Below are 27695 nucleotides of genomic sequence, written 5' to 3'. Positions count from 1 at the left end.
AAAGCTCTTTCTGGTATCAACCTCAAGGAGATTGCAAGAAGCATCCAGCCTCACTGTTGGTAGAAAGAGAGGAATAGTGTCCCTAGCCTGATGTTTTGATCACATGTGATTGTCAGCCATTAGCCTGCTAACTTTCTCGACACCAAATTCTCAGCAGTTCCCTTGGTTGTTTAACATCCGATGGGAAATAACTCCACCCATTTGGAGAAGTCAATGAATGCTAATAAAGAAGGAAAACTTACTTTTATATAGTTTAGTTTCACTCATAACTTCAAGACATTCCAATACATCTTGCAACCAATAAAGTATTTAGAAAGTGTAGTTGCTGCTATAATGTAGGAAATGTAATAACTAATTTTGTGCAAAGCAAGATTTCACAAATAGCAAAGTGATAAATGGCCAGGTCACCCGAACCTGTTGAGAGATAAATACTTGTCTGAACACTCTTCTTTGAATAGTAATAATTTATTAGATCAGAGATGAAATCCAACTACTGTTGCAACGTCCCATGTGTTAGTGTACTGTGAAAAGTATTGTTTTGTGTGTGCTGTACAAAGCATACTGTTCATAGAGAAGGAAAGGAGAGAGGGCAGAATGTAGTGTTACAGTCATAGCTAGGATGTAGATAAAGATCAATTTAATGCGAGATAGGTCCATTCAAATGTCTGATGGCAGCAGGGAACAAGCTGTTCTTGAGTCTGTTGATATGTGTTGTCAGACTTTTGTATCTTTTCCCTGACAGAAGAAGATGGGAGAGAGTATGTCCGGGGTGCATGGGGTCCTTAATTATGCTGGCTGCTTTTCTGAGACAGCGGAAAGTGTAGACAGTGTCAATGGGTAGGAGGCTGGTTGGCTTGATGGACTTGGTTTCATTCATGACCCTCAAGGGATAATATTGGAATTCTTTCAGATATTTGTAACTCTACTAATGTGTGGAGTCAGGTCTGCCTTCACACTCACACCTGTGTTAGTTTACTTAGTATAGACTGTCCGCAAGAACTAGAACTATACTTGCTCTTTACATCAGCTGACCTGCCAACACTGCTCTTCAACTTGCAATTTTTTCAGCTATTCCTTATTTTGGACTTGAAGTGTTTGAGACACCTGAACATTAAATATGTGAATCAGGAGCAGAAGTAGGCCATTTGGCCCTTCGTGTTGTACCACCATTCAATAAGATCATGATTGTTCTGGTTATGGTCTCAGCTCCATTTTCCTTTCTGCCCCCATTAGCCTCGACTCTCTTGTTTAACAAAAAAACGATCTAACTCAACCTTGAATGAATTTAAAGACCCAGCCTCCTCTACTTTCTGGGGAACTGAGTTTCACACTCTAAAGACCCTCTGAGTGGAAAAAAATACTCCTCACCTGTGTCTTAAGAGAGACACCTCTTATTAAACTATGTCCCTGAGTTCCAGTTTCCCCCACAAGAGGAAGCATCCAGTCCCCTCAAGATCATATTTGTCTCAATAGGAGATGTCCTCTCATTCTTCTAAATTCCAAAAGGTATAGGCCTAATATTTCAACCTTTCTTCATAAGGTCGGCCCTTTATTACATGAATGAGTCAAATGAACCTCTTCTGAACTTCTTCTGAAGCATGAATATATTTTTTTCAAATAAGGAGACCAAAAATCTCAGTACTCCAGATGTGCTCTCACCCAGGCCCTGTACAGCTACAATAACATTTTCCCATTTTTATATTCCATTCTCCTTGCAATAAATGCCAACATACATTCTTATTCACTCATTGTATTTGCATGTACCATCTGATTCATGTACCAGGACACCCAGATCCCTCTGTATCACCAAGTTCAACAATCTCTCTCCATTTAAATGAAACACTGCTTTTCTACTCTTCCTGCCAAAATGGACAAGTTCACTTTTACCCACGTTATACTCCCATCTGCCAAATTTTTGCCCATTCACTTAACCTGTTTATATTGCTTTGCTATCATCAACAAATTTAGCTACCATACATTTGATCTTTTATTCAAACTATAGATTGCAAATAGTTGAGGACCCAGCACTGGTCCCTGCAGCACTCTACGAGTTACTGCTTACCAGCCGGAAAAAAGACCCATTTATTCATTTTGTCTGCTTCCCTTTTATACATGCTAATATGTTATTGCTTACACCATGTGCTCTTATCTTTTGTAGGACTTGATGATGAATTAACATATGCATTTCTCTGTGAAGCAGAACCTCTAGGGGTAACTTTCAAAGTTTGGATTTTTGTCGAGAATGCTGATTACACATGTTGAAAACTTGTGAATGCACAGCCATGGTTCTCAGTCCATTCAAATGAAAGATCAAAAACTCAGACTGCATATTGCAACTTCTTGACATGCAGGTATGGGTGGAAACTATGAAGTGCCATGGAATCATAGAAAAATGGGGTTTTTACTTTTTTGGAAAAAAACTTCAAACATGGGTCATGTATGTAGTGTATTTAGTCATAACCAATAACAAATCTATCAATTGGTAACTGTAACAACACTTCAGTCTCTGTCTGTTTGTCTTCAATGTTATCACTTGAAACCCAAAGTTAGAATTTATAAGAACATAAGAACATAAGAAATAGGAGCAGGAGTAGGCCAACTAGCCCTTCGAGCCTGCCCCGCCATTCAATAAGATCATGGCTGATCTGTCGTGGCTCAGTTCCACATTCCCGCCCTCTCCCCATAACCCTTAATCCCCTCTCTTATCAAAAACCCATCAACCCGCGTTCTGCAGCAGTTCTCCCAATTGTCCTTCATAGCTTGGTAGAAACTCCAGAGAAATAATGTATATGACCATTTACACTGTTTCTGTGGTTTTCCACCATTTTTTCACAAATTCTATGGTGAATGATAAGGACAATGCTGTGGAAACTCTACCTGTAAATGCTTTAGAAGCAGCTTAAACAAAAGGAATTATTTCCGAGATCCAGTAATAAAGGTTGGAATGACCATTACAGATCAGTGATTCTAGAGACCAGAAACCTTTTCTTTCCAAATTGAATAATTTCAAACATGATCCAATTGTGTGCACATTTCCAGAATTACATTTTACTCAGCTTTCCTTGGCTGCTGTCCTTTCCAGCTATGAATGAGTGCGAACAAGATACATATTTTCCAATAGCTGGAGCTCTGCTCTTGCTTCCTGTTTGGCTACGTTATGTTATAATCCAAACACTGGCAATATTAGGTAAACTCTAACAAGAGTAATATCCACTAAGCACACAGGAAGGAAAACCAGACTCTATTAGCATAATTCAAATGGACTTGATAAGCCTCTTTTAATCCTCCCCCATTAATTACATTCCAAAACATTTTGACCAACAAATGCAGTGTCTATTCTAATTGTACCACTCTTACTTAGCTATGGTCAATTAACTGATTGCTTAGTGATCAAATATGGGACTTAGTGGTTTAAGTGGTTTGCCAAGTCAGCAGGAAACTCATGTAGTAAGAGAATTAAATAATCTTGGATATGTCCATCGCACCACCGTACCAGCCTACCAGCCCTGCAATGATGCAATTTATGTCATCAGTTTAAGAATTGGAATTGGTATGCATATGTGGTGTAAAGCTGGACTACATTAAACAGGTTTTAATTTAGATGAAGGGTTTACAACCCAAGCCCATGCTGTCATAACAAGTCTGCTCAGTTATTTATCCAACTGCATTGTTTAATTCGGAAACAAACTGGTCAAATTATCAAGTCGATTCAGTGTTTCCCCCTTATCATTTTCGCTCTTCCTTTGATTCTGTCTCTGTGTATTAAATGTTTGTTACTTTGTTGGACATAAGCCCAAAATAATAAATATCACAGAGGCGCAGAAAATTGAAGTGTATCTTTAGGCTTGTCACGGGTGTGATTTATCAGACCACTTTGGCAACATTAGGATAACAAGAATAAAGCTCACAATGTGTCTTGAGCTTTGTCAATGTAAAGACTCCCGTATTTAACAAATGCAATTCTCGGCAGCAGTGTACATGAGATTGTACAGCGGTTTACAGATTGATGCCATTGCTGGTGAAAGATCTGCAGGTTTGTTATTTCTCTGACAAATCTGTTGTCCCTTCCTCACCAGAAAGTGTTGATTCTTCGCAGAGATGTAGTTCCAAAAGCAACAGGGGACTTCTTCAGTTCTTTGCTAGGATTGTTTCAAAATGTCTTGAAGCAAAACTGGCTTCCCATCAGTGGATAATTGCAAATTTGTAACTCCTAGTTTTGCATTCTGTATATATTTTATACTTTTTGCAACACAAACTTGTAACTTGGGCAAAATTCATGGCTTGTAGATATGAGCAGGATTTTTTGGACTCTCCCACAGTGTGTTTTCTGGCAGTGGGATTTTCTAGCCCCACCAACATCTACGGCGTTCTGCACGATTTGTTGATCCTGCTGCTGGGGAACCTGCCATGGGCATTGCCTTTAGTGGAACCGGGAGATCCTTCCAGGGAGAAAGGGTGGGATTTTTCTGACCATCTTACTGGATAATAATCTAGAGTCATTGTTTAATAGTTTAAAAAATTGAGTCAAAATCCCACTACGGTCCTTTGAAAATTTGTATTCAGTTCAGGAAATAAAAAGTTGGTATCAGTAAAGTAACTGCAAAACAGTCAAATTTTTAAAAATCTCACCAGTCTCTTCAAAGTCCTTTGGGGAAAGGAATCTGCCATTGTTACCTAAACTGGCTTATTATGACTGCAGTCCCGTGCACATCAACATAGTTGAGTCTAAATTACCAAACAAGATACTCAGCTACACCAGAACACTCATGATTCAAGAAGAAATGGTTGCTTTTATTAGTGCTGTTCATAGCCCAAGAATGAATTTGTACAAATCTATGGTGTGATATCATTGCATAGTTGTCAGTTATGTACTGTATTGGTTGCCCCTGCTGGAGTGCAGGAAGTCTATGGTTATCAGTTCATTTTACTTTGACCAGCTGGTAATTGCATCATTAGAGTTATATGTGCTTGCTTGACCACTGAGCCACGACAGATCAGCCATGATCTTATTGAATGGCGGGGCAGGCTCGAAGGGCTAGATGGCCTACTCCTGCTCCTATTTCTTGTGTTCTTATGTTCATTTAAACCTATCAGCATATTAATTTATTCCATGTTATTTAACCACTTTGTATGATAGCAAATTCCATACTATAATCACTCTGGTTAAAGAATTTAATTAAATTACTTTGACTTTTCTTCTCAGGATTAAACTGTCAGTTCACCATCATAGCAGACACTGCTTTTGTTAATGTATTTTTAAATAGTGGCCATGGCTCAAATATGTTGCAGTGATATTGAAAGTGTTTAATACAAGCTGAAATGTTTGTGGTTATGAGAGAATTTAACAGGCTAGATACTGAGATATTAGCTGGAATCTTCATTCTGGAGTCAAAGTTTGATTTGGACATGGTGGTGAAAGTGATTTCTGCTGGGGAATGCAGGATGGTTGACCATGGTGCGATCTTGTGCTGTTTAGTTCTTTACATATGCAAGGAGCTCACCAATTCTCACCATGGGGACAGGCAGGAAGTCGCCAACCCCTCATGGGGTTGAAGGTCTTGATGCTATATTTAAAAATCATCGAACAGTTATTAGTTCACTGCAGGCTGGGAACATCAGTCTGGCTGTTATTCAAGATTCTGCTGAGATCAGAGAAAGCAACATGTGACCTATGATTCAGTGACTCCTCCTTGTGCTCCACTAGGGTAAGTAGCATTGTCTGCTAAGGGCATCTGAATGGCCTACTGCTGCTCCTGTGTTCCTATCCTCTTATAAGGCAATGTAAATGTGTGAGTGCACAGGGATGTCAGACAAGAGTTAGGATTGCAGGACTCAGCAGTCAATAAACATGTCATAGAATCCCTACAGTACAGAAAGAGGCCATTCAGCTCATCAAGTCTGCACCGACCACAATCCCACCCAGGCCCCATTCCCACATCCCTACACATTTACCCACTAATCCCTCTATCCTACGCATCTCAGGACACTAAGGGCAATTTTAGCATGGCCAATCAACCTAACCCCCACATCTTTGGACTGTGGGAGGAAACCGCAGCACCCAGAGGAAACCATAGTACATGTGTTCTGAATGTGTGTCAGCCACAATGTTCAGTCCTTTTGCAGAACATTCTGCTGGTTAATCACTTACTGGGAAGGGCTCAGGATTTGACACAGACATACATGCTCCTAAACTGCTCATGCATCCATTGAGATGACATCCAATCCTTCTGTCTTTCTGCAGGGCAAGAGTCCATACAACTGGAGGGAACGGGGCAAGATTAGGGCAGCTTGCCTAATGTCAGAACCTTCACCCACCCTTTTAGAGGTGGAGACAATCAAGCTACTTGGGGAGGAGCAGGACAATGCCTGTGCTGAAGGCAGGATAGGACTCCCCCAGAAGCCAGTGAGGATGTGTCTGTGGCTGTTAGATGCGCACAGAGTAACACATTGCTTTAATTAAGGAACCTGCTTAGACATTCACAAAATCTTTATTTTCTCCGTTCCAGGCACCAGCAAGGGAGACCATCCACAGACCCATCTCCAACCCACCTCTTGAGGATAGTGCCTCAAAGGATGCATTGTTACAGTGTTCACTTGCATCCCCCACGAGCACAGACATTCACCTCAGTGGGTGCACATTTTTTGAGCAGGCTTGATGTCATAATCTGTTGGCCACGACACTGATGATCTGGCAGAGGAAGTGACAGCAGAGGTCTCTGATACTCAGAACTGCTGGCGACCAGGCTCCTGCTGAGCCCCATGTAAATAATGAACCTCTGCACTTAGCCATAAGAGATCTGATTGAGATGAGACAAGCAGGGAAATATCAAGCAGAGATGACAGATGCCATGCGCAGACCAGACTCAAGGCTGGAGGAATTTGTGCATGTTTTGTCTGCTGTTGTGGTTTCAGCATGCGACCTCTTGGCTGTCTCCATGGAAAGGGTGAAGGCACCTTGGAGATGCAGGTCCAGTAGGACACAGTCATGCTAGATGTGCGCTTGGACCTACACTCCACTGCTCTAGCAATTGCCTTTCTGCTCCAGGATTCAGGGATGTGCCATTGAGCACCCACAAGGAGGAGGAGCGCCAGTCGGGCACTCTGGGGCTTCAGGCCAGCATACTTTGAGGGTGCTGCTCCACCCCCCCCCCGCCAGTGAGCCTATTGGCTCCAGCAGGTGATTGAGAAGCACTTGAGCAGGAGACCCTTAGGAAGCCAGAACCCTCTAGGTCTTGGGCCACCAGAAGACTCCAACCAAAGTCATCACAGCCAACAAGGCATGGAAGTCAACAGGCTGTCTCCACCTCAGTCTTGGATGTCGGGGCTGCATCTAGACACAGTAAATTGAAAGGAAAGGCACACAGATGGAACAGGTGTACATTCTGGATTCCACTTGGCTGCTGGTTGTTTTAATGTTTATGTGTCTTTAAAGGTGTGGAAGTTGGGCCACCATCAGAGTCCGTTGATTAACTTCTATAGATTCTGTTCTCTCACATGATCAACGTAATCATTACACAATAATCCTACATATGCATGATTAAGCACTAGCCATCATTTGTGACTGTGCAGCCTGGGCATATATCATGCAAGTGTTATGAAAAAGGTGGATTCCCCCTCCGGGAATTAATACCTAACTGCTCAAAGAGGAGTATCTCGCCTCATAATCTGTTGAAGTGAGTGGGAACTAGTATGATGTAGCGCTTCAGCAACTTTTAGCAGTTAAATCAACTCCCTGACACTGTTTAAAGTCAATAAGTAACAATTTATTTATCTAACTAACGGCAAACAAGTTAACTAAACTATTAAGAAACCGAATAACACATGATTCTAATGAAATGCTGTTTAAATAAGTATAATTCTCACTTATATAGATAGGCTGGGCGAATGGGCCAGGAAATGGCAAGTGGAATTTAATGTTGGCAAGTGCGAGGTGGTCCACTTTGGTAGGAATAATGGTAGGAAGGATTATTACTTGCGTGGAGAAAAACTGCAGCAGGCGACAGTGCAGAGGGACCTCGGGGTCCTTGTGCATGAGTCGCAAAAACCCAGCTTGCAGGTGCAGCAGGTGGTCAGGAAGGTGAATGGGATGCTGGCTTTCATCGCGAGGGGGATTGAATATAAAAGTAGGGAGGTCTTGCTGCGGCTGTATAGGGCGTTGGTGAGGCCGCAGCTGGAGTACTGTGTGCAGTTTTGGGCGCCGTACTTGCGCAAGGATATTTTAGCCTTGGAGGGAGTGCAGAGGAGGTTTACTAGGCTGATTCCGGAGTTGAGGGGGTTGAGCTATGAGGAGAGGCTGAATAGATTAGGCTTGTACTCGTTAGAGTTTAGAAGAATAAGGGGAGATCTCATTGAGACGTATAAGATGATGAATGGGATGGATAGGATAGAGGTGGAGAGACTCTTCCTGCTCAGAAAGGATAGTAGGACTAGGGGGCATAGCCTCAAGATAAAGGGGGGGGCGGTTTAGAACAGAGTTGAGGAGGAACTTCTTCACTCAAAGGGTGGTGAATCTCTGGAATTCTCTGCCCATTGAAGTGGTGGAGGCTGCCTCGCTAAATATTTTTAAGACGCGGGTTGATGGGTTTTTGATGAGAGAGGGGATTAAGGGTTATGGGGAGAGGGCGGGAATGTGGAACTGAGCCACGACAGATCAGCCATGATCTTATTGAATGGCGGGGCAGGCTCGAAGGGCTAGTTGGCCTACTCCTGCTCCTATTTCTTATGTTCTTATTAGCAAAAAAAATTAGAATTTTAGTCGCTCTCTAAATTACAACCAGGTTTGGTGGAATATTCTGGGCTTCCTCTGTCGATTCTTCTGTCTGGAACTTCTGTCTTCTTTGGTACCTTCGCTATCGAGATGAGGCTTTCTGTTAAGACATAAATGAGGCTGTTACTTTGGAAGATGGCAGTTGCTGTCTCTGCCTATTGTCCCACTGCCCTCTTCTTTTATACCTGTGCTGATAAGAACATAAGAAGTAGGAGCAGGAGTAGGCCATCTAGCCCTTCAAGCCTGCCCTGCCATTTAATAAGATCATGGCTGATCTGAAGTGGATCAGTTCCACTTTCCCGCTTTCTTCCCATAACCCTTAATTCCCCTGTCTATCAAAAACCTATCTACCTATGACTTAAATATATTTAGTGAGGTAGCCTCTACCACTTCAACAGGCAGAGAATTCCAGAGATTCACCACCCTTTGAGTGAAGAAGTTCCTCCTCAACTCTGATCTAAACTGCCACTACCCCGCCGCCCCCCCCCCCCCCTCAATCTTGAGGCTGTGTCCTCTAGTCCTGCTATCCTTTCTAAGCAGGAAGAATCTTTTTACCTCTACCCTATCCATCCCCTTCATTACCTTATACGTCTCTATAAGATCCCCCCTCATCCTTCTAAACTCTAACGAGTACAAATCTAGTTTATTTAGTCTCTCTTCATAGTCCAAAGAACAAAATCAGCCTGGGAAACAGGCCCTTCGGCCCAACGAGCCTGCGCCGCCATCTTAACACCACCAGTCCCCCCCTCCACCCATGACCCTTGTCTTTTGTGGCCATCCACATTGAGGGAAACTAATTTAGGGACAATTTATTCCTGCCAGTCAGCCTAATAGCACAATCTTTGGGGTGTGGGAGGAAACTGGAGCACCCAGAGAAAACCCACGCAAGCACGGGGAGAATGCGCAAACTCCCACAGATACCGGCCCAAATCCATGTGTCTGCACAGCAATCAGAGATAGTCACTGAACTGTCGTCTTGCCCAGTATCTGGTCCAGTTTAAGCACACACTAGCGCCATGAAGCACTAGGCCAATCTCGAACAACCAAGAGCAGCCCAAGTACGACCCATCGTGTGTATGCCCCTCGTTGGACACAAGGCAGACTGACTTAAAACCTGTGAATGAAAAAGAGAAAAAAAAACATTATTATTGTACCATATCCATTTACCGAAGTGAACCCCGGTCCCTGGCGCTGTGAGGCAGCAGTGCTAATCATTATGCCATCCAGACATTCCAGACTCAATTCACCACCACCTACCTTTCCCTGTCACCCACCAACTAGCCCCCATCACCTCTAACCCACCCAATATAAGCATTCCTCTCCCCTCTATCACCTTTCCCCATTAGCCTTGCACCTTTAACCATCACCCTCCACATGCCTTCTCTCCCCTCTGAACCTACACCTGATACCACCCCCATGCCCATCCAGATCCCCAACCCATCTGTTCCTTCCATTTCTGTGACCCTCCCCTTCTGATGCACCCCGATGAAACCTTTAGCCACCCCACTATTACCCTAGCTTGCCACCCTATCGAATCCAATTTACTATCTTACTGAACTGTTCCTTTTCTTGCCCAGTACTGTCAGTTCAATACCTAGGACCCCACTGTAGACAGCACCAACCCCGTCCTTTAAACCATCTCTCTTTCACTATCCCTGCCATGAGATCCCTCTCCTTCCCAACCACAGGACACCCAGACCAACAAGCAAAGCCCTTTCCTTCATTGCGTGGACCTTCGCATTCACTCGCTCCCTGTCCCGGCAGTTTGTCATCCTTTCCCAAGACAGCCTCCCTCATGGCCTGGATAGTCTGTCTTCCTTCCCCAGACAGCCTCCCACTTTTGTCTGCCTTCTGTTTTCAACCTCCACTGATGATAAAATGTGTTGTTGCAATAGTAATCCTGCTCAGTCTGAGAGGAACCACAAGTTCAGACATTTCGTTGTATGTGCTTGGCTGAGGAGCCAATGGTGTGAAGGTACCACCTGTGGGTTTATGGCTGAATGCCTCTACGTCTCTGCTTCTCATGTCCAGCCTCTGCTCCATCTTTAGCATGCCTCTCGTGTCCAGTCTCCAATCCACTCTTGCCCATTGGTCATGCCTCCCATGCCCAGTCTTTGCATAGCTTTTTTTAAAAGATTTTACTACATTCTTAAAGTTACAAAGCCAATGTGCAGAGTGAACAGGACAAGTCCTTAATCCAACTCTTTGCTTGCTCCAAAAAACCAATTCAAATTTAAATTGAATCTAATTCATGGTCCCCACAAGAGAAACATACAAGGTTCAAGTTGACAAGACAATGCATTTCATCTTGATCTTAGCCAAAAGGCCAAGAAGGTTTTGCAGTTTCTTTGAAAAAAATATGCTTTATTCCTATAAAATCTAAAGACGCGCTACGAAACATCTTAAATTGTTATAACAGTAAAGTATTAGTATATCCAGATTTTCTCAGAGATCAAGGAGCACTCTGAGGTGTTTCAGTTCAGTAATGAAAACATTACAAACATTTCAATACTTTCATTACAGACAGCACAATTCTTTTCAAATTACATACATCAGTCATATTGTGCTTTGGTGCTTTAGTACAGTTACGTATGGTTAGGAATAAAGTACATAGTGTGAGGTTACCAGCCCCTCCGTGAACATTGGTTGAATGGCCTTATGCAGTGATCTTTCCCCATTGTGCCTTGGTGGCAACTGCCCCAAGCTCAAGTGCTTCCCCCGACATGCAGCCCTGGATCTTGGAACGTGCCAGTCTGCAGTACTCGATCAAGGACGATTCTTTGTTCTGGAATATCAACAAGTTTTGAGCAGACCAAAGAGTGTTTTTCGCCAAGCTGATGATCCTGTAATAGCAGTTGATATTTGTTTGGGTGTGCTACCTTGGAAACAGCCTGCAGAGCACAAAGTCCTGTATTTCAGAGCTGCTGGGGATGCACATCCCCAGACCTTTTTTGCAAAGGCACATTCCACAAAGAGGTGTGCAACCATCTCTTTGTGCGCCCCCCCCCCCACCCCCCGTCCTGCCAATTCAAGGACAGCATGTGGTGTTGTAAAGACATTGGGTGTGCATGAAGGACCTGTCAGGGAGTGCCTTTTTCATCACCAGCCAGGCGAGGCCTTGATGCTTGTTTTAAAGTTCTGGTGAATAGGCATTCTGCCAAAAGACACTGACAATCTGCTTGGGGAACCATCATACAGGATCCACCATCTCCTTTTCCCTCAGGACCTCAAGGACACTATATGTAGACCGCTGCCTGATCACCTTGTGTTTTTTTGAACAAAGTTTTCCACGTGGGACAAGTGATATGGCATAGGCCAACTACTTGGAGCGTTCCATGGCAACATGGCCAGATGTGGGTAAGCCGGCGTTGGACTGGCGTAAACACAGTAAAAAGTCTGACAACACCAGGTTTTAGTCCAACCTATTTATTTGATAATATACTCACTAGCTAGTGAGTATATTATCAAATAAATAGGTTGGACTAAAACCTGGTGTTGTCAGACTTTTAACATGGCCAGACCCATGCTTTGCATTAGCTGGTCAGGTTGAACCTCAGTATGTAATGACACTTGGTGTTTGCATACCGAGGATCTATGCACAGCTTGATGGAACCACAGAATAGGTGGCTATCAGGAGGAGGGTGTTTTTTTTTGCATTTTTTCCTTCCTTATCCAGAGGTTTGTGCGTGATCCATCTTGGACCACCAGATAACTTGAAGATGGCTCAGGAGACTGCTACGGTGCAGCATCGGGGTATGGGTCATAGCTGCACCAGGTACAGCAACCCCTAGAGTATATTTCATACCCAATGACAACGACTTTGTCCGCAATGGAGAGGGTGCATTGCTCCCACATTCCTGGTTTCTGCTTTTACCTTTGATTTATTATTGTCACGTGTTAGCATACAGTGAAAAGTATTGTTTCTTGTTCAATACAGACAAAGCACTCTGTTCATAGAGAGGGTGAAAAATGTAGTGTTGCAGTCATAGCTAGGGTGTAGAGAAAGATCAGTTTAAAATGAGGTAGGTCTATTCAAAAGTCTGATGACAGCAGGGAAGAAGCCGTTCTTGAGTCGGTTAGTAAGTGACTTCAGACTTTTGTATTTGTTTTCTGATGGAAGAAGGTGGAAGAGAGTATGACTGGGGTGCATGGGGTGCTTGATTATGCTGGCTGCTTTTCCTAGACAGTAGCAAGTATGAACAAAGTCAGTGGATAGGAGGATAGTTTGTGTGATGGACTGGGTTTAGTTCATGACCATTTGTAGCTTGCAGTCTTGGACAGAGCAGGAGCCATACCAAGCTGTGATATAGCTAGAAAGGATGGTGTATCTGTAAACATTGGTGACGGTTGTTGCGGACATGCCAAATTTTCTTCGCCTCCTGAGAAAATAGAGACGTTGGTAGGCTTTCTTAACTATAGCGTGGCGGGAAGGGACCAGGACAGTTTGTTGGTGATCGGGACATCTGAAGCTCGCAACCATTTCCATTTCATCGCCATTGATGTAGACTGGGGCATGTCCTCCATTATGCTTCCTGAAGTTGGTGACTATCCTGACTGAGTGTAGGGGCGGCACAGTGGTTAGCACTGCTGCCTCACAGCGCCAGGTACCCAGGTTCGATTCCCAACTTGGATCACTGTGTGTGTGGAATTTGCACATTCTGTGTGGGTTTCCTCCAGATGCTCTGGTTTCCTCCCATGGTCCGAAGATGTGAGGGTTAGGTGGATTGGCCAAGCTAAATTGCTCCTTAATGTCAGGAGGACTAGCTAAAGTAAATACATGGGTTTGTGAGGATGAAGCTTGGCTGGGATTGTGTTCGGTGCAGACTTGAGCTGAATGGCCTCCTTCTGCATTGTGGGATTCTATTCTAGTTTACATGATTTTCCTTTGTTTACTGACAGTGAGGGACAGATTATTGTTGTCGCACCGATCAAATTCTCTATCTCTTTCCTATACTCAGTCTCATCATTGTTTGAGATCTGACCCCATGATAGTGGTGACATCAGCAAACTTGAAAATCGAGTTGGATAGGGATTTGGCCATGCAGTCATATACTCATAGGTATATAAGGAGTATGCAGCCTTGCGGGGCACCGGTGTTGACGATAATTATGGAGGAGGTGTTGTTGCCTATCCTTACTGATTACAGTCTGTACGGTTAAAAGTTTAGGATCCAGTTGCAGAGGGAGAAGCTGAGCCGTAGGCATGGAGTTTGGAAATGAGTTTTGTAGGAGTACTAGTGTTGATGGCAGAGCTGTAGTCAATAACAAGAAGTCTTTGTTATCCATGTGTTCCAGGGTTGAGTGTAGGGCTGGGGAAATGGCATGTGCTATGCTCCTGTTGATGGGAGTAAACTATCGTGGATCCAGGCAATCTGGGAGGCTGGAATACGCTCTACCCAGTTTTTAACATGGGGACAAAGTATCATCAGTCCAGTTCTAAAAGAACACGGTTGCCACAGTTTATCTTGATTCCTGAGGCTAACTGAAATTGGTTGTAGATGTTCAGGAGCCTGCACACTGACATTGTATCCGAGCAAAAGACAGCAATGTCATTCATGTACAGGGGAGCTATGACCTTCGTGTCTCTGCTGCCTGAAATCATTACACCTCTTAAGCTCGGATCCTTCCTGATAGAACCTTTTGCTGAGTCTATGCAACACACAAACTGGACAGAGGAGAGAACGCAGTCCTGCTTGGCACCAGATTTGATCTGAAAGCTTTCTCATTCTCACCCATTGATTGAAACTGCACTACTGATGTTTGTGTGGAGCAGTTATATCCAATTGCGGATTTCCTCCCCGAACTCCATTTTGGACAGCAGATCCATCATGTAGGTGTGCGATCTTCTATCAAGTGCCTTCTTCTGGTCCAGGCTGATTAGGCAGGTCTCTACTCCCCTGTCTTAAATAGCCTCATGCTACTCAGGGATATGATTGCTTATCAGAAATCTTCCTGCCAGGTACTGTGCAGGCCTGGTCAGGGTGGATCACCAATTCTGGAGCAGATCTGACCCGATTGGCAGTGACCTTGACTAGAATTTTATAGGCCACATTCAACAGTGAAATGGGTCACCAATTTCTAATTGCTTCTGTTTCCCCCTTCCACTTGTGAATGAGGTAATTTACCTTTCATCATGGATTCTGACATGCACCTGGCCAGAAGCATACTCTAGTACACCTTCAGCAGGTCTGGATCAATCCAGTTTTGCAGAGCCAAATATGACTCAGTTGATAAGATATCGCTTCTGGGAGTTTACTCATCTCAAAAGACTTGGCCATTTTTGGCAGCTCATCCAGTGTGAATGCTTTGTCCAGCCTCTCCTATTTCCTGTCGTCTAATAGATAACAAGGACTTGGAGGCTGTTGCTTTCTGTTGATTTCAGATCATATAGTCTGGCAGAAGGATTTGCTGATTCTTAGATTATCAAACTGCAATGATTTTACTGAGTCATCTTCTTCCTTTTGCACCTTTTGGAAAAAGAAATGCGAGCATGTTTTATCCTGCTTCACAGAATGGACCCTGGACCAAAAGATGACCTTGGAGGCCTCCAAGGCAAAGAGCGAAACTTGCTGGCTTTTCATCTCTTGGAGATGCTCCTTGACATCAACCCCCATTGACTGCAGATGGAGAAGATTCTGCATTCTTTTGTGGTTGGGACATTTCTCCCTGCCCCTCTCTCACCTTCTGAATACTTTTAAGGATGAGAAACCTTTTGATGTTCCCCTTGATTGCTTCCCACCAGAGTGATGGCAATTCAAAGAAGGGTTTAATGGTTCTCCAACGTTTGTAATCCCTTTTGAGTTTCTTGAAGTTCTCTGTGGTCAACAGTTTCACATTCATCTTTCATGTCCCTTGCTTATCCTCTGATATTCCTGTGGGTGATAGTTGGCCACTAAGAAGCAGTGGTCAGAGAAGAACACTGGCTTGACATCGCTGAACTGACCATGAATGCATGGGACACAAAGAGGAAGTCTTATCCTGGAATGAATGGACCTGTCCAGCTGCAACCATATTATCTACACTGTGCTCCCTCTGCAAGGTTGCTGAAGACATTGTGCAGCTTGGCATTTTTAATGTTTCCATCAGGAATCTGGATGTGGCATCCAACTTGCTGTCAGCCCTGCCGGATCACCCAGCTGCATTGATGATGCAGTTGAAGTCACTGCCCATAATGACCGGTCTGGAAGTGATTAGCAGCAGTGGGAGCTGCTGAAGGACTGCCAGTCGCTTAAGGGCTGAAGCATACATGAGAAGCCTTTGCACTGCTTGGCCCACTAGCATCTGATCTGCGTCAAGAGGCTGAAATTTGTGACCTGTCCCCAGGAAGGTCAAAGCAACAGCTATTCACTTCAATGTCGTGGAAGAAGCTAACCTCATCAGGATGTACCCCATTTATATAAAGTTGTAATTGTGAAGTCTTAATTGCTCACTAGTGCAGAACTTAATTTAGAGGGGGACTTTATTTCTGTTGAGCTCATATTACATCCTGCTTCATGCTAAAAGGCTTCCTGATATTATCTGCTGGGAAGTTCAACCAGCCTTTAAAGGCCTGAGAACTTAATTGCAAAAATTCATGCTGCCGTTGGGAAATGATTTTTGGTCTCTCGCCAAATTGAGTTCCTCCGCTTGCCAAGCTTTCTGCTACTAGCAGGCCAGAAGATTCTGCCTGGGAAATAAGGAGCTGATCATTTTGGACAGAGGAGACATTTCTGCATTCGAAAGGGTTGTCAGTGTTTGGGATTCTCGACCCCAGAGGGCTGTGAATCATTTAATACGTTTAAGGCTGAGATAGACAGATTTTTGGTCTCTCAGGGAATCAAGGGAGAAGGGGAATGAGTTGGAAAGTGGAGTTGAAGCCCAAGATCAGCCATGCCCCTACTGAGTGACACTGAAGGCTTGATGGGCTGTATGGGCTCCTGCTTCTATTTCTCATGTTCTTAATGTCAAAGAACCTCTGTCAGATTATGTTTCCCCATGCAAAAGGTCACCAAAAATATTCTGCAGTGGCAGTTTTCATTCTTTTATTCGTCTATATAAAGAGAAATATTAATTTACATGAAGCATTTACAATGTATCAAGACACATTCAGTTGTCAGAAATGTAAACAAATACAGCCCCATCAATTGGCTTGGTGAATAAATGCACCTTGCGACCCAACAACAGACTGCATTTTACTTCTCACCCGCCAGGAAGGAACATGCTGTAAAGAGGCCAACCCATACACATGACTCAGGGGGTAGGCTAAACTACGAGAGAGTGGGACTTCTGCCCCTTAATGGGAGGGAGTTACATCCTCAAAAGGTTCTGGCCAATCTGATTGGCCAGTAGCTTTAGCAGACCGGGCAATGCCAGAGCTGAGTAGTGGAAGCTGCCAAGACTGCAGGAAGGAGCACGATGGACAGCGATAGCTGCTGCAGAAATCTGAGACTCAGGCCCTTAGGGAAGGATCTGAGAACTTAGGGAGAGAGGGTGTGGGGTTAGGAGGGAGACGAGACATCTTGGGGGGAGGGGGGCAGCTTCTCCCCATTCCACACAGGGAAGCCCCTTATGGTACCCATCCTTCCTTCCATTTTTTCCATTTAGGCCAAAGAAAACTGTCTGTTCACTCCCTTTAATTTGTCTACATCAGCTGTGATTTGTAATGCTCACAAAACTAACTGACCTTTAATTAGAACTATGGAACCCTACAGTGCAGAAGGAAGCCATTCGGCCCATCAAGCCTGCACCGACAACAATCCAGCCCAGACCCTATCCTGTCACCCCACATATTTATCCCACTAAGTCCTCTAACCACATATCCCGGGACACCTAAGGGGAAATTTTGCATGGCCAATCCACCTAACCTGCACATCTTTGGCCTGTGGGAGGAAACTGGAGCACCTGGAGGAAACTCATGTAGACACGGGGAGAATGTGCAAATGCCACACAGTGACCTGAGCTGGGAATCGAAGCTGGGTCCCTGGAGCTGTGAGGCAGCAGTGCTAACCACTGTGCCACCGTGCTGCCGTGGGGAGGTGATGGCCCAGTGGTATTATTGCTAGACTATTTAATTATTAATTTAAAAATAGCAGGCTGCTGATTTTAGCATCTGCCCACCCAGAGTTTTATGAGGTCAGCTCAGAAGTGGTTGGGAATCTAGCTTCTCAACTTATTTTACATGCTGCCCCTCCCCACCCCAATGAAAACATGGCCCAATATGCCATTAAGACCTACAAAGAGTAAGTTTATTTCTTATCTATTGAGCTCAGTGTGAATGAGGCTTACATGATGGAGAGAAAAATAAAATAGATTGGGTTCCTGTTCTAGATCAATATTCTGGGACTCCTCACAATGTACCAGTGCAGATGCTTGCTGTGGATAAGACGAAATTCATCTGTAATGTCCTTTAAGGAAGGAAATCTGCCGTCCTTATCTGGTCTGGCGTTCATGTGACTCCAGAACCACAGCAATGTGGTTGACTCTCAACTGCTTCCAAGGGCAACTAGGAATGGGCAATAAATGCTAGACTGCCAGTGATGCCCAAGTCTCACAAATGAATAGAAAAAAGAATGATACAAATAGCCTGCTGACTCACTTTTCAGGCTGGTGAGATGCTGAAGGCCATCTGGCATTTGTGGAATTACATTTCAGTACCTGGAAGAGGGGAGCTGGTAGCATAGTGGTGTTGTCACTGCAACAATAATCCAGAGACCTCAGGTAATGCTCTGGGGACCCTAGTTCAAATCCCACCATGACAGATATGGAAATTTGAATCTGGAAAAGTCTGGAATTAAAAGTCTAATGCTAACCATGAAACTGTTGTCAATTGTTGCAAAAGCCCAGCTGGTTCACTAGGGAAGGAAATCTGCTATTGTTACCTATGTGTGACTCCAAACCCACAGCAATGTGACCCACTCTTAAAATGTCCTCTGAAATGGTCTAATAAGTGACACAGTTCAAGGGTAAATAGGAATGGGCAATAAATGTTGGCCCAGCCAGCAACACCCAGAACCCATGAACAAATAAAAACAGCAAGGGAAAACAAACTGGATTGAAGCAGACTTTAGTTGAGGGCAATCTTACACAAGTCAATTCCACCCATACTCAACACCAGAAATACAATGCACTATTGGAGGTTCCATCCTCTGGTAACTTTACCCAAAGTCCCATTTGATGGCAACATTACCAATCACATGATACTAAGAGTCTTCTTTCTGCACGTGAAATGGCTGCTGCATTTATTGACACAACAAGAAAAATTGTAATTAATTTTGTATAGAGAGATTTAGGATATCTTTTCAGGCACAATAGAGCACTTTACAAATGTCTTTCAAAAGGCAGTGTTTAAATAAAATAGGAGCTCCCAACAGTAAACTGTTCTCACACACCTCCTGGTGGTGGGCTCATGAGTAGCATCAGACAATTTCTGAAAATGGGCTGTCTGCCAGTTTTGTTGGCAAATATCGCATGTTGGAGGGGAAAAGAAAGAGGATGTGAGTGAGGGGCTGAGAAATAAACGTGTGGTCTCGTTGCTTGGCTAACCATCACATGGCCCATTACTGTTATGTGGAACCCTGCAGTGTTCCACATTAGGCATGATGACTGCACTGACACATCGGGTTGGATTCTATACAGCCTGGTGGTGGGAACCAAGGTGTTTGGGTCCATTTAATCATGAGATAGGCCACACAGCAGCATTAAAACCTCCCCTTAAGTCAGAGGGAGAAAGGGACAGACATGCGATTCCCAGCTGTGAGTGGTGGGATGTAAATTAGGCTTATTAACGAACGAGCCTTTTCATACCCATCAACCCTCAGCCCATTGCAATTTAGTGGTGGCTCAGGAATTAAATGAGAGCCATACAGATCTCCCACACATCTCTGGAAGTTTTTGCTGGGTGACCTATCAGGTTTGCCAGTGGCCTCCCGGGGGAGTTTCTCATAGTCATGTACTACATGCCTAACCAAGGGATTTGACATTGGGCCAGGGTTGCTCAAATCCACTGCAGTTGCCTCCGAAGGGTTCTTCCATGGTCCTGGGCCTCGGGTGGGTGTAGTGTCACCACCAGCTCCTGGGATAAGCAGTTGCCAGTCAATTTCCCAGTAGGTAAGAGTTCAACCACAAGAGAGGCACAATAACCACCTATCAGGCATTTGATTCAATTGAGCTACCCATTGGAACTGAATAGGTTCCCCGCCAGTTCTCTGACCAGTGGGAAGATCCCTTGTCGGCCTAATAAATCTCAGCAATACAGTGATGACTTCAGGTATGCCAATGTGTCTGCTTTTATTTTAAATCCTGCTTTTTATGTTTAAAGTTAATTTACATTTTAACATTTAATACGATGCTAGTTCCCATCTGGTGCCCATTTCTCTGGAGATGCGGATGCTTGGTGGGATATGCTTCCCAAACCTCAGCAGCTCTCCAATGGAAACTTGCATTAAGGTCCAGGATGAAGGTGAGCAGCAATTAGTGTGGGACAGAAAGCAGATGATTTTGTAGAGTGGAGCTCTGAAAGACTGACAAGTATCAACTTGGTTTCCAGCCCTTTCCAGATCTTCAGCGCAGTACTGATGATGATGGTATTAAACTTGGCGTGTTTGCCTGTTCTAGTGGAAGACAAAATTGCATGACATTATTTAAAGAGGACCAGGAATTCACCTGACCAACATTCATCCCTACGTCAACACAATTAAAACAAATAAGTGAATAATTTATCAAATTGCTGTTTATGAGAATTTGTGCACAGACTGGCAACTGTATTTGTCTACACTCTCTCTACAACATAATTGTTTAATTGGCTATGAAACAGAGACCTCCTCTGAACAAGAAAGATGATACATAAATACAGGTTTCTTTCTGTCAGAGAAGTCTGGTTGTTACAGATTTTAAAGGTAATTTTGCAATACTGTATTTTATAATCTACTAATAGTCTCATCCAAGGAGTTTACTCTGGTGGTATAAGCTTTTGGAATGTGGAGCAATGTGTTACTTTATGGACCAGGGACTTTGAAGTTCTTTGATTTTTTTTGGATTGAATAGGATTTTTCTGAATCCAAAGAGGTTGAACTAATTTCACTCTTACGCAGTACTTCCTGGTATTTGTAGCAAATTTGGTTGTTGTATTTAGATGAGGATAAAACACGTATAAATGAAAAATTAGAAAAAGCTGCAGCAGTTACAAGGAACTGAGAACAAAAAGGAATCTAAAACATTATATATATTGTATAAAAATGCAGAGCTACACATTTTTCATGTAAACTTTTATCCAAGTGTTTTGTGTATGGATGCTTGATCATCATGTGACCATACATAACTGCATTGTACAAGCCATTTGCTGTGAAGTTATCAAACCAGCATTTAAAAGAACTATCTTATGACACAAAAACTAGTTTTTATGTAGTTCTTTATCTAATCCTCAGGATGTCCTAAAAATTTTTTAAAATGGATTTTTTTTATGTGCAGTCACTGGTGGCATTTAGACAGATAGCCAATTATGTACAGCAAGATCCTACAATTGCAAATGGGATTAATAGCCAGATAATCTGTTTTTGTGATCGTGATGATATCATAGAACCCTACAGTGCAGAAAGAGGCCCTTCAGCCCATTAAGTCTGCACTGACCACAATCCCACCCAGGCCCTACTCCCATATCCCTACATATTTTACCCACTAATCCCTCTAACCTACGCATCCCGGGGCGATTTTTTTTAACATGGCCAATCAACCTAACCCACACATCTTTGGACTGTGGGAGGAAACTACAGCACCCGGAGGAAACCCCACACACACACGAGGAGAATGTGCAAATTCCGCACAGACAGTGACCCAAGCTAGGAATCGAACCCAGGTCCCTGGTGCTGTGAAGCAGCAGTGCTAACCACTGTGCCACCCCAGCATGTTGAGTAGAACGTAAGTCAAGATGTTGGAAGAAATACTTGCTGTTCATGAGATCTTTTGCATTCACCTGCCGGCAGATGGAGTTTGTTTTAACAATACATCTGAAAGGCAGCATCTCTGACTTGATGGTACTCCCTCATTATAAATGAGCACTGCATTATCAACCCATCTTGAAGATACTGCACTCAATCATAACCTCACTGACATTATTAACTTCTTGGCCTTTTGACTAAGATCAAGTGTAGTATGGACATACTGTGCTTGGTTGAAGTCATTAGGTTACATTTCAGCTTCATTTGAAGCAATTTTTAAAAGCGGCATCTCGGCCTTTTGGCTAAGATGCAAATGAGATCAAGCCTTGGAGGAGGAGCTATGCCTACACCAATCAGCTTGGATCATGTAGATCAAGCCCAAGACAAGAGCTGAGAGCCCTGTTTTGTCAGCTTGGTTTGGGAATGTCTCAACTTGTTGGACTGAATTGGACTTGATTGAATTGAAATAAAAACAAAAAAATTAACTGCTAATTTCATCTCCCTAAACTACTTCCTGCAATTCTGCAATATCCTCCCTCCTTTAAGATCCTCCTTAAAACCCACCTCTTTGATCCACCCCACCTCATCTAACTTTACTTTGTGTGCTTTATTGATTATGCCTCTGTGAAGCTCCTCAGATGTTTTTCTGTGTTAAATGATTAACATAGATCAAGGATCATTCTTAGGATTTCTGTGGACTGTATGGCTAAAATGCCACATTTTGTAGTACATTTACTCAGTGAACCATCAAAGAGTGTTTGTTAATTTTATTTAAAAGACAAGAGTAGTTTTATCAAATCTAAAATGGATGCACTGTACACATTTTGTTCAAATCTATATATAAGCTTGAAGATTAGAAAAGATGCTATCAAGTTTTCAAACAGCTACTGTAATGTTTTTATTTGTCAAATATTAATAGCAGATTCTTGCTAGGGACAAACATGAGAAGGGAGAGGCACTGAGTAATAAAATAGGCAGCAAAGAACAGCTAATCTTAGTCAGGCTTGACTGTAGTATTTGAGACAGCCAGTCAGTCTGTCATCAAAACCAGGCTGCCTGGAGACATCACAAGACATAGCTCGCTCCTCTCTGCCAGTTCTACAGCTGTCTGTCTGTTGACATTCTTCCCATACACCATCGCATCATCTCAAGTTTAGTCGTCCAAGTGGTCCTTTCTATGCTGAGACCCATTCAATCACCTAAGGAAATTAGTCATCAATCTCATAGAACACAGGCCAATCCATTCGCAACTGTCCAGTCACAAGCTGCTATTATTTGCAGCCACTCCTAACTAGATACTGTTACCACACTAAGGCCCATGCTAGTGGTACTGGCTCCCAATACATAGGATACAAAGTTAATTGCCCCAATGTAAACATGCCTAGATTCAATAAACCTAGTGGCTAGCAATACCCTTTTTTTTCTGTCCACTCATTTATGTCAAATTGTGCATTAATTCTAGACTAAACTAGCTCTGAGTTCTGTAGTACTGTCTCATTCTGTATTTTATATTGTTCTTGTCTAGTAATGTTACAATTCAATCAAAAGGAGATAATTAACTGATATATATCATTATTAACAGCTCATGAATTTAAGAAAAAACCCTTTTGGAAATGGTTACTTAAATGTAATGTGTTATCCTTTTTTTAAAAAGTTACAATATATTTCCTCTTCATGATCCATACTAATCATTTCTATACATCACAACAGGACTTCAAAAGTACTTCATTAATTGTAAAGAGTTTGGAAAGTTCTAAGGTCATGAAAGATGCTAGAGATGGAGATTTTTCTTTATACCTCCACATCATATCTTCTGCAGTAGTAGGGCTGCATAGTGCCAGGGATGATGTGGGTATGCCAGCGTTGGACTGGCATAAACACAGTAAAAAGTCTGACAACACCAGGTTTTAGTCCAACCTATTTATTTGATAATATACTCAGAAGCTTTCGGGGTTAGCCCCTTCGTCAGGTGAATGGAGAGTTCTGAGGCCAGAAGTCTCCATTCACCTGACGAAGGGGCTAACCCCGAAAGCTTGTGAGTATATTATCAAATAAATAGGTTGGACTAAAACCTGGTGTTGTCAGACTTTTTACTAGTGCCGGGGACCCAGATTTGATTCCAGCCTTGGGTGGCTGTGTGGAGTTTGTTCTCCCTGTGCCTATGTGCGTTTTCTCTGGATACTCTGGTTTCCTCCCACAGTCCAAAGATGCACAGATTAGGATTGGCTATTATAAATTGTCTCTTACTTTCCAAAGATGTGTGGGTTTGGTGGCTTAACCATGGCAAGTGTGTGGGGTTATGGCGTTTAGGCCTGGGTGGGACATTCTCCCAGAAGGTTGGTGCAGACTCAATATGCCAGAAGGCTTCCTTCTGCACTGTCAGGATTCTATGGTACATGTCTGATGAGTTGAAAGAAAACAAAAAGAAAAACAAAAGAAGCCAATAAGTAAGGACCAAGTTCCAAAATAACGGGCCATAGAAATTAATCTGGTTGGATTTTGTTATCCGTTGATGGGTGAAGACCAGACACACATTTTCCTAAATATCTAAGTCCAATTTTAATTTTAAATTGTGTTTCTATATTACAATAGTGACTGTACCTCAAAAGTATTTCATTGGCTGTAGAGACGTCCAGTGGTCGTGGAAAGCACAAAATAAATATGTCTTTTAGTACAAACCGCTTGTAAAATAATTCAATAACAAAACTGCAGGGTGATCTCTTGGTATCTCACTGTTATTGTAAATTAACTTGCAGCTTAGATTTTAAAAATTGCAAATGCTGTAAATCAAGAAGTGTAGGTCTGTCACTATCTAAAATAACAGAAAAGCACAAATTAAACTTTCGGTTACAGATCCTTCATCAAAATAACAAAATACATTTTTTTCTTGGTGTTACTTTAGTATATCCACATCAGATTAATACATGGTTTCAAAGGATATCCACCTCGCCTCCTGTGGAAAGTACCTTTAGATGTATCAGTGTTAAGTGGGTCTTTGGAGATATTTTGATCATGTGGGTAATTTCGGGTGATGTTGCTTTGTACATTTGTGCATGCGTTATTTGCGATTGATTTTATTTCTATGTAAAAAAACTAACAAGGGTCTTAAATGACAGAAATGGATTTCATTAAGGACAGATGGAGGGGAAAGTATTGCGTAATGGCGGACAGAAAACCCTGAAGATTGCCTTTTGGTGCTTCATTTCTCTGCGTGTTTATGCAGGCTGTTTCCTGTGGCAGCCCAGTGCACATTTGAGCGACAAGATTATTCCTGTTTAATGTCTGAATTCTAGTCCCACCCTCTCTTGCTCAGTTTGTGAGAAAAGTGGAATTTTCCATCGTGTTCACAAGCACAGGAAAATAAAGAAAAGGCGGAACACCCAAGCTCCGACTTACATGTCCACACTCGTGTGGAGGGGTTTCCCGAGCTGCGGTGCACGGGCGGGTTGGCTCGCGCCCTCGGGAGGCTGATTTGCATGCTGCTCTCTGATAGGAGGTTGGCGCGATTGATGTCATCGACTTGCGTGAAATTGATTGGAAGATGCAAATGAACTAAGTGATGTCATGGTCTATTTATGTAGGAGCTGCTATGCCAGGGGCTGATAGGAGAAGTGGTCCACATCCAACATCTGGAACCTGTGAGTACAGCTTAGCTCTTCACCAAAGGTTTTTATTTCCGCTTGCTGGGATTTTATCCCCCATCCTGCCATCCATCATTAAAGGACCTGTCAGGCTGGTTGAATTCAGCTGCTTGCTGCACCTACAAACTGAGCAGGAAAATATCAAGTTAACAGCCTCCAAATCAAAGATTTCACTGAAAAGTGAATAAGAGATTTTTCTTTTATTAATAAACACTTTACAGTTTTTTTTCTGAAAGCGGGCAAAACAGCTTTTTAAAACCACACTTCTGCCTTTCGCCCTAAATCTTCAACTTTTTGCTCCCTCCAACCCCTTTACATTGCACTTCTCTCCATATGATATGAATTTTGTATCGATATTCATGTGTCTGCAGAACTGGACATGAAGATGATGCCAGAAGTTGCGCAGCATTTGTGAAACAGCTGTTGGGTGAGAGTGGATGTTGGCTGCTGGTAATCTTATGGAGGATTGAAAGTTGAAAAAGCTGCCTGGTTGCAAACACGGTAAGGGTCATATCTTTTTCAGAACTAACATATGTACAGTAATCTTTATGGACGTAAACAACTTCAATTTAATTACCTCTTTAGGGACAATAGTGGAAATTGCCTCTTTAAATGCATCTTGGCAATTTTTCTGCAAATCTAGAACTTATGTTTAGAAGTTGCATAATGTTCCACTTATTACAAAATCTTAAGAAAACTACTTATTAGGCATCTGTGCCACTAATTATTCTTAAAAAGGGCTTATAAATTTGAAACTTTTGGTTCTTTCCCCCCAAAGCTGTTCCGGAATGTGATTTTATTTTGGAAGATAGTTAAATAAATGACTAACTTGGCCTAAAACATTTTGAATCTTGGTTTGGCTGACAGTGAAAACAAATAATTGCTAGTGCAGAATTACGTAAAAGAATTTTGATATACTATTGGTTAAGAGGCTATCTCAACTAAGGGAAAATTGTAAGTTAAACCATATATATACACAATATAGAGAATAATGTTTCTATAGCTGTCCAGTTTTTAGATGTTGGAATAATTGGTTTCAATTTGAATCAATTCTGATCATGTTTTTTGTATCCTAAATACTGTACATGTGTTATTCTAAAAAGATATTCCTGCAGTTTGCAACATGTTTTTAATTAGCCCCAATGCAAAATACTATGGTTGCTGGAAATTTGAAATGCTCCGCAGCTCAGGCACTCTCTGTGGAGTTAGGAACAGAGTTTTTTGGTCATCAACCTGAAATATTAATTGTTTTTTCTCCACAGATGTTGCCATAACCTGCTTAGTATTTCCAGCATTTTTCATTTTTATTTCTTTCAATAATAGTGAGCTTCCTAACCCTCAATTTTCGAAGAAAATGTTACTGAAATTACACCGAGTGAATAAAGCATTATCCAAGAGCCTGTGGTTTCACTGCAATAGACAGACTATTGACATCTCTTGCACATATGACAGAAGTGACCACATGAGATAGCAGTGTCTTGATGTCTTAGTAGTCAAATGCCCCAGTTAATATGGTACAGCCAAGGAAGGTGCCCAATATAATCCCTGGTTTGCAGTTTGCTTGATGATCTCATAGGATGGCATAGGAGTGCTGTCGTTGACCTCAGCCCCTTTACTTCAGAAGAGGAAAGATTATGTCTGATTAATTTCCAGCAGCCCTTTCTTGGCATGAGCGTGGGGATATCTGATGAGGACAATCAGTCAGGTTTGGATGTGGTGCGTCTTCATGCTCACAAACCTCCTGATACTCAGTGTTTGGGGTGACGTGAAGAATGGGTAATATACAGGAGGGTGGTTTTGATGTCTATGACATTGTGCCCTGGCAAGTGTTGGCATCTTCAAGCAAGAAGATCTACCTAACAGTTGTGAAAGAGAAATTGTTTCACTTTCCTTAAAGCTGATCCTTCAAGCGGATGAGAAATTCCACCATTAAAAAAAAATTTCCACTTTAGTATCTAAGTACACATGTTCTTTTTGAAATCAAATAGTTGAATGGTTCCTTCATATGTGCAAGGGTCTTTATTTCAGCTATTTCACCCATTTATTTTGAAACAAATAAATTTTTTAAAAATCTGTTTGTGTGTGGTCATTCTTTGAATATTTTTCAAAATCCTTGTCACAAATTACTGCTCATTAATTAGAAATGTGATAAAAATGATGGAATGAGTTCAGATTATTTGATTAGCACTTGCATCCTGAACAACTGCAGGGAATCCAGCTCACCAACATTGAAATATCACTAGTTTTATAATAATAAAGCTACTTATTGTCAGAAACAGCTTTCACAAGTATCTTAAAGCTCTTAAGATGTTTACATATACTGTATATTTTTTCAATTATCTTCTTTCCTCTTTCATGTTAATTTCACTTTCTATAT

At 42.4% G+C, this 27695-nt stretch overlaps 1 protein-coding gene and 1 pseudogene across 6 annotated transcripts in view; one reads left to right on the top strand and one right to left on the bottom strand.

The window, feature by feature from the left end:
- Window positions 1-27695, top strand: part of LOC145360108 (putative oxidoreductase YteT) — a 264299-nt gene that overhangs the window by 86359 nt on the left and 150245 nt on the right. For 5 of the 6 annotated variants that reach the window (XR_013889666.1, XM_080215071.1, XM_080215074.1 and 2 more), the window contains one exon: window positions 25259-25315. The exons of the other annotated variant lie outside the window; for it this stretch is intronic. Coding sequence is in view for 4 of the 5 variants with exons in the window: in XM_080215071.1 (XP_080071197.1) it covers window positions 25259-25315 (57 nt within the window). In the remaining variant the exon portion in view is untranslated. The remainder of the gene's footprint in view (window positions 1-25258; window positions 25316-27695) is intronic. 6 annotated transcript variants of the gene reach the window in all.
- On the bottom strand, window positions 10899-11105 carry LOC145360343 (U2 spliceosomal RNA; annotated as a pseudogene).

This window comes from Carcharhinus amblyrhynchos, chromosome 30 (genome assembly GCF_965287045.1).
Source record: "Carcharhinus amblyrhynchos chromosome 30, sCarAmb.v2.hapA, whole genome shotgun sequence".
NCBI classification, from domain to species: Eukaryota; Metazoa; Chordata; class Chondrichthyes; order Carcharhiniformes; family Carcharhinidae; genus Carcharhinus; species Carcharhinus amblyrhynchos.
This window is presented reverse-complemented; position numbering and strand designations above follow the sequence as displayed.